An 8,121-nucleotide genomic window follows, 5' to 3' on the forward strand; every position below is an offset into this window, starting at 1 on the left:
CATTTCAGTAGTCATCCTCCATGAGTTTATGTTTTCCATTTGCATTGATCATTCAGATTCATTTGTCTGTCCAATTATGCCCAATTATTCAAGTACCATTCTTTATTTTTCAATTTAAAAGCCTATATGAAGAGCTTGTTGGAGATGCTCTACGCAATACAATTTTTTGAGTGGGTTATATGGCTCAAACATAATTAAACTTGACTTCAATGTACAACTGGATTATTAAATTTGAGAATCTGAAACTTGCATACGAGTCATTAAACATAAAAAAAGCACTTGTACATTCGTTAATTTTCATCGACTTGAAAAGGAAATCTATCAAATTTTGATGCACATGCTCAAATGAGCGCCAAATTAGCTTCAACTCAGATACCAGGTACTCCCTCCGTCCCTCCCAAATGTTTACATTTGGGTGGGGCGCGGAGTTTAAGAAAAATGATAAAATAGTAGAGGAAAGTTAAAAAAGTGAGTAAAGTAGTGGGACCGATTAATATTATATGTATAAAGTGGGTATAGTGGAGAGAAGTAGTGGATGTAGTTATTTTAAAAATTATAAAAACCTTACTATTTTTGGAAAGTTTTGAAATGTAAATAATTGGAAGGGACATCCAAAAAAGGAAAGTGTAAACAAATGGGAGGGACAGAGGGAGTAATATTCTAAACCAACCCAAAACTCAATAAAAACGCAATCCAAAGAACAATCTATATTTGTTAAGCCCCCAAGAGAACTCAGAACACACGATTTCAACTCATCTGAACAAAGTGTGCACCAATAACGGGGAGCATAACAACACTAAATAAAAGCAGAATACACACACACATACACCTCTTCTGAACAAATTGAAACTTTTTTTACTTATATGTTGTCCGCACATAACATGCTCCAAGATAGAGTAATTTAAATTTAAGAAAAAACGAACGAATGCATACTTACATGAGGAGCCATGAATGTGGAGGTTATGCTAGGCTGCGAAGACTGGGAACGGCAAGGAGATGTGTTGCTCTTGGCACTGTGGCTTCGAATAGCTCCTCCATATCTAACTCATCAGGTGACATGCCGAGAGGCAACTCCCAGTTGAAAGTGTGCACCAACTGAGTTATCACCAATTTTACCATGATCACGCCCAATTGTATGCCCGGGCAACCTCTTCGGCCTGAGCCAAATGGTATTAGTTGAAAATTGTTTCCCATATAATCTATGTTACTACCTATAAATCTCTCAGGAAGGAATTCATCAAAATTTTCAGACCAATTTCTAGGATCTTGTCCTAGTCCCCAGTTATTCACGATAATGCGCGATTTCTTCTTTATGTGATATCCTTCTATTATAGCGTCTTCCATTGATTCATGAGGAGTTAAGAGCGTTGTCACAGGATGTAGTCTCAAGCTTTCCTTGACTACCAGATCTAGGTAGTCTAATTTTGATATATGTGATTCTTCCACAAATTTACAATCTCCTACGACATTCTCAACTTCTTTCTGAAGTTGTTTCATCACCCTTGGATGTCGTAAAAGTTCAGACATGATCCATGTGATCACAATTTTGGAAGTATCTATGGTTCCAAAAATCATGTCCAACACGATTGCCTTGATAGTCGATCTATCCATGTTCTGCGCTAATTGCTCATGAGTACTTGAAGGACTGTTTTTCAGAGATAGCAACACATCAACAAAATCCCTCTCAAGTTTGTTATAACCATTACTAGCATCTCGTTCATGTTCATCATTGATCGTATCCAAGACATTGTCTACTGCCTTGCTAGTTTCTTTAAGCCGCCTATTAAATCCCTGATAACAAAACTTTTAACTCAATATACCAGGTTGGAGTATCCTTTATCCGCATTGAAATAATGCAAAAAGCACAGAGGTCAGAATATGTAAACTTAACTTGAATGATGAATATTTGTATAATAATTTTCAATTATATCTCTAATTATATAAATCTGATGTGTAGTGTACTGAATTTAAATCAATCAACTTTTTTAATTAAATACACTAATGTTCTTATTTATTTAGCAATTAAACTAGCCTTTTATATTGATCAGAAGCAGTAGCCAGACACTCGTAAGGAACATCATTTGAACTAAAGTTTCGATCATAATAATCATCATAGAGGCTCTTTCAAATTGATGAGCCAACATATTTGCTAAACGTTTTACAAATAGAAGACGTGCTTATGTTTTTTCAAATAAAATCAGGTTTTAAAGATTTTTGTATAGATAAAGTTTTTTAAGAAGAAATTAAGCTAAAGTAGTACCTGCAGATCTATTGCCCCTAAAAATGGGATAAAATCAGCAACATTGAAAGCTCCCACAATGATTGTCAACTCATGTATTATTGCATTTAAGTCAAACCTGTCATCTCTGCTCTTTCCAAACAACATTTTACAAGTCATGTCTTCCATTAGAAGGGCCATCTTCTGGCTAACATCTACCACCTCATGGTCTCTCGCAGCAATTTTTAGCGATTCTACCAGCAACACCAGCTCCTCCCTTCTCATCCACGCCATGGAAGCTGTCTTCGTAGTGCTGAGAAGTTCCAATGTACAAAACTTTCTCACATTCCGCCAGTAGGTGCCATACTCGGAAAATATCATGCCTTTGGTACCATACCACAAATAATGAGCTGCCTGAGATTTGGGACGGCTAGCAAATATAGTGTCGTGAGTCTTGAGAAAGAGCTCGGAAGCAGCTGAAGTCGACACAACGATAGTGGGGACAGAGCCTAGGCGGAGAGACATAATGGGACCATATTTTTTGGACAGGTTGTAGAGAGTGCAATGGGGTTGTTTTCCCAACATGTGGAGGTGACCTATTAGTGGTAAACCTCGGGGACCAGGGGGTGGCTTGTGGAGTGGGCGTGGGTTCGTGGAGAAGATTGTTCGGAAGAAATGGATGAACCACCATAAGGCAACAACAAGTACCAAAAGAATGGCAAATTGGGTGGGAGACATTTTTAAGAGTAATTGAGTGTTTGCTCGCCAAGAAGAAGTTATCTACTATCGAATTCGCATGCAGCTTCAATCTATTACCTTAAGTGGATTGATTTTGAAAAATGTGGGGCTGAAATTCATTTTTAGTTTCTACTGGAGGATAGATATTTTTTGTATATCCCAATTGACTACATTCTTGATTTTAATTTTTTTGGACTTTCTTGAGATTTTGTAAAATAAAATAAAAATAAATAAATAATTTTTTAATGAATGTTCTCACTCGCTCCTATCACATGCTCCTATCACATTAGATAGGTTCGGTTAAGGAAACCAAATTAGTTTAGTTATTTGGGTTGGGTATTCGTATCACCGAACCATATACTCTCCGTAGCTAACTTATATTGCTTCTTTCCGGGGAATAGAAGTTCAAGACATCACTCCAGATGTTGCAGTAAGACTACGACCTCTCTTAAATTTAGGAGCCTTCTTGGACTTTGGTGTTTCCTTGTACTTGCAATAATAGCTAGCAGAACAAAGAGATGAATATTTTGGCATATTGCTATTTGATAATCACTTGTCAAAGCCACTAACTATTCAACACTACGCCCAGCTATTGAAGCTATAGGTGCACAATCAAGAAGATGGAGTTCTCCCTATCACCTTGCTTCTGGTACTCATAGTTTCTTATTTCTTGTTTGGGATAGGCGCACACTCTCAGTTGTTCGTGACAATTAAGCAACCCTTTCCCTATCTCTTCTTGTCTTTTTGTGATCTTCAAATCCTACAAAATTTGGAAGTAATATTAATCAACTCAAAATAAGCCGAGAGATCCTGATGTATAGGTTGATTTTCAAAATAACTCAAAATTTGGAAGTGTTACGCCCAGATTCCTTCGGGAGCTTGAACAGGCTTCGGCCGCCTTAAAGGTGGCTTCGGCTGTACCTGAAAGTGAAGAGAATGCGAGAGTTTGTACCCCCGATTCACCTCCGGTGTGAGAATCAGAATCTGGTTGTAAGGGTAGGGTAATAATACAAGAAAAACAGAGTGTTTACGAGAATGTGTGTATGTTTTGTCTTACTTCACAAGGGTTCTTATACCCAATTCTGCCTTGAATGTCCAGCCGTCACAAATCATTAAGGAGGGAGTGAAAAGGGGGCGTTATGTCCCTTGTTCTGTCCAACGGTCTGCGAGTAGTGGGCCTTGGCCTGGGCATCCACGAGCATTCGTTTCGCGGGCCTGGAGGTCCTTCGGCCCAGTAGCTTAACCGCATATTGGGCCTCCATTCGATGGGCCATGTTGGGCCTATAACCAACATGTCCCTGTCCTTCGGTTGGGCCTTCGGGCCGGCCGACGGACACTGGTCTCGGCCCATATTGGGGTGAAGAAACCCTAGGGCGACCGCTTCAGTTCCGCCTCGATCTTCGGTCGTACACGTGGCAAGCTTGTGGGGACTTGCAGTGCATTAATGTGACAGCTGTTGGCACGTCGTTCCATGGCTAAATCTTAGCCGTTGAATCTCAACCGTTTTAATCTGGGACGTCTATTTCAAAAACCCCCAAACGTCGCTTTTCTGAATTCATTTTAGGCGCCTATATAAGCCCATTTGTGCATTTTCTTTTCTTTTCATCACTTTCAGTTTCTCCACACACAGTGACGAATTGCGATGAATCTTTCAATCACGGGCAACAGCAACTCTGTCTTCCCAGATTATCCCATTTCAATCCAAGAACATCTCCAGATAAGTAAGTCCCTTTTCTTGCTTTTCAGTTGCTTTTTACATTTACATGCCAGTTTTCTGTGTTTTATGATGTTTGCATGCGGGCTCAATGGTTTTGTTCTGGGATCATGGGGTTTTTCTGGGTTTTGTGCGTGTGCTATTGTGTTTTTTGGGGTTTTTGGGCATTTCTGGGTAGGTAATAGAAGTTTCACTGGGTTTTACCAATTTGAGGGGGCCCCACGGGTTTAAAGATGGCATGCGAGGCGTTTTCTGACCAAGAATGTTCTTCGGGATTTCTTGTTTTTAGAACGTCTTTCGGGAGCCGGCCCAGGGCGTAAACATGTGGCCCGGAGTTTGAGATGTTTGCGGAAGGTTTTCTGTAGGCAAGAACATCCTTCGGGCTGGCTTGCCCCAGGAGCAACCTTCGGAAACCGCCTCCGGGTTTTTTGTTCGTTCGGTCCTGGGACGTGTACTCGGTTTTTTATTTTTTCTCTTCTGTCTGCTAATCCGAGTACATGGACTAATGTCTCTCTGTTCCTGATACAGGGACATGGACCGAGCAAACCGGCCCCCAGATTCTTGGGACCCCTTGTCGAACAGCTTGGCAGGAACGTCTTCTATTCGCCCCGAGCGGACGGGACGGGCCCGTTTTGGTTCGGCCGCGGACTATCCTGCGGCCAACAATCGATCAGAACTGTCGAAGGGACGCGTGGTTCAGATGTACGATGATTATTCCGTCCCTCGAGGGTTCTGCTGGCTGTATGCGCCGAGGGAGGGCGAAAGGATCTACGATACTCCCAGGGTGCCGGAGGGATACGGAGGCTGCGCCGTAGGGGTTTCGGAAGCGGCCTTTAAGTGTGGCTTAAAGGTGTCTTCATTGAAGCTAATAAAGCATCTTTTCTTCCAGATGGGCATCGCCCTCGGACAGATGGACCCAAATGGGTTCATCCATATTAACTGTTTCTAGAACATGTGCCTTCATGCCGGGATCGCACCCAACACTCGTCTATTCTGGTACCATTATGACTTTCGGAAGAACCCGAAGAGTCCCGGTTTTTACACCACCGCCCGTCGAGCAGGGCGACCTGATTGGACGACGACCAACTCGAACAACAAATCTACTCACACTCATTGGTGCTATGTGAGTGGTCCACGGTTGGCTGCCATGTCGGTTTGGCGAGATGTGAATCCCTCGCTGCTTCTTATGCCGAGCCTGACCTTGGAGGAGGAGAATTACACGGCTATGGTGGACGTCAGTGTGAAGAAGTTGGGTCCCGGAGAGTTTTGGGACAAGGACTGGCTCTTCAGCTTGTGGGGTGGGGGTAACAAAACTTCTTCCTTTGTTTTTTTTCTTTCATTAGTTTTATCCCATCACCTGTATATTTATTTGTCCTTGTTATGTATTCGGTTATATATGCTTGGACTGACTTGCTTTCTTTTTATATTTCAGTGTCTTCGAGAGAGGCTTTGATCGAGAGGAAAAAGGCCAGGGCGGCCGAGAAGAGGGCGGCTAAGGAGGCGGCGAAGAAGGTCGCCGATCGGAGGGCTACGCCAGATCCTTCCGAGGACACAGGCGAGAGGGCTCAGACCGAGAGGGCTTCGCCGCCCCGCCAATCTCATGCGGCTTCTGAGGCCGAGGAAGGGGACGACCTGGAGTACATGGGAGAGGGAAACCCTTCCAAGCGGACCCGGAGCAAAGAGGAGATCGTGCGTTCCTATCTCCCAGGGTGGGGCGTGCTCACGTCCGACCATATTGTGTACCCGGCCCGGAAATCCACAAAGGAGGTGGCTTCAGACTTGTGCCATGGCCTCCAGCTTCCGGTCGATCTTCCGACCTTCGCTTCGGCCTCTGCTACCGAGGCCTGTACGGAGCTTCTGTCCTTCCTGTCCCTGATATGTTTTTTAATTTCTCCCCTTTTTATCTTTCGCCCGTCTTTTTCTCTTCGGCACTTTTTAGTAATGTTTTTTGTCTTGTCTTTTTGCAGGCTGCTCCTTGGGCCGTAGCCGTGGAGGATAAAGTTGAGGACATGGAGACTCGGATGGCCGAGGTAAAGGAGTTGGAGAGGAGGGCCACGGCGGCCGAGGAGGAACTTGCAAGGGTGAAAGCCCAGAACGAGGTCGAGGCCACTGTGCTGAAGGAGGACAAATCCCGGCTGGAGAATGAATTGGAGAAGGCGAACCGGAGGATCTCCCACCGGAACTTCCAGCTGAAGAGGTCCCGAAAGGAGCTTCGGAAGAAGCAAAAGCAGCTGGACCGGACGGAGGAGCGCTGCTTCTAGTTCGGCGCTGACTATGTCCTGGAGAAGGCCCATGGCCTGAACTGGGATTATAAGCAGCTGTTGGACGACGACCTGGAGGATCCTATCGGCCGGCCAGCAGTCGAAGTCCCTCATGTCTCCTCCGGCGAAGACTAAGAGCTCTCGGATGAAGACCCTCAAGCCTAAGCCTTCAGCACTGAGGTGCTTGATATGACTGAAGATGATCTTGTTGCGAAGTTTGCCGTTGGTGTTTCCATGGTCATACCCAACTCTTGTAGCGGCATTCTTCGTTCATCTTCTGGACTTGTATTTTTATGTTTTGTAATCGGTACTCCTGCTTTTTGTAATTGGTACTCCTGCCTTCGAGCTTTTGTAATTTAACTAGCCTTCAGGCTTTTATATTTTAATGCATCTTTCATCTTTCGTCAGCATTGTCTTATTTACTGCTTTTAATAGTTGTATCTTCGGCTTCATCCGCCTTAACAATTAAAACGAATCGCCTTTTCGGCATTATTGATGCCTTAACGATTTTAATGAAATGAATTGTATCTTCGGCTTCATTCGCCTTAACAACTTTAATGAATCGTCTCTTCGGCATCATTGATGCCTTAACGATCTTAATGAATTGTATCTTCAGCTTTATCTGCCTTAACAATTTTAACAACTTTAATAAAATGAATCGTATGTCATGGTTCGTTCGTCCAAGAGGAGGTCTTCTTCGGGATTGCCCCTAGACTTGGTTTTGGGTCCTTTTTAGAACACATGATTGAGGCCGAAGGACCATGTTCATCTTTTAGATTGCCCCGGGATAGGGGTTCCTTCGGCGGGTTCCTTCGGCCTTTTTAATATCAAAGGAATAAGGGGAGACGAATGATAGGGCGTTATTCTAGGATTGCCCCTTAAGGCCCTTAATTCGTGTTCACCATGTTCAAATTATCATAATAGTGTAGTGAAGGATGTTCGAGTTTTTGGCGATTGCCCTTTATGTCTCGTGTTCAATTAACAAATTAGACAAGGGCAGCGGTCGAGGGGTTTATCTTCTTCGGGATCGCCCTCAGATAATACTCGGGCGGTCGCGGCATTTGTAAATAAAGAAATTTGACAGGAAATGCATCTTTATTTATAATCAAATTATTTACATTCTTCACATATAATTCAAATACAAGCTTTCAAGAAATTTCGTACTGATAAAATTTTCGAAGGCGACTGGC

At 43.3% G+C, this 8,121-nt stretch overlaps 1 protein-coding gene across 1 annotated transcript; it reads right to left on the reverse strand.

Annotated features, from left to right (window-relative positions):
* Positions 1-832: 832 nt before the first annotated feature.
* LOC141686714 (cytochrome P450 CYP736A12-like) lies at positions 833-3,072 on the reverse strand. The gene is made up of 2 exons (XM_074491765.1): positions 2,261-3,072; positions 833-1,791 (listed from the first exon to the last, which is right to left on the reverse strand). Exons 1-2 carry the CDS (start codon positions 2,954-2,956, stop codon positions 961-963), a joined length of 1,527 nt encoding a protein of 508 aa, XP_074347866.1. The 5' UTR covers positions 2,957-3,072; the 3' UTR covers positions 833-960.
* Between the last annotated feature and the right edge of the window lie 5,049 nt (positions 3,073-8,121).

The sequence above is a fragment of the Apium graveolens genome, chromosome 9 (assembly GCF_009905375.1).
Source record: "Apium graveolens cultivar Ventura chromosome 9, ASM990537v1, whole genome shotgun sequence".
Taxonomy (NCBI): domain Eukaryota; kingdom Viridiplantae; phylum Streptophyta; class Magnoliopsida; order Apiales; family Apiaceae; genus Apium; species Apium graveolens.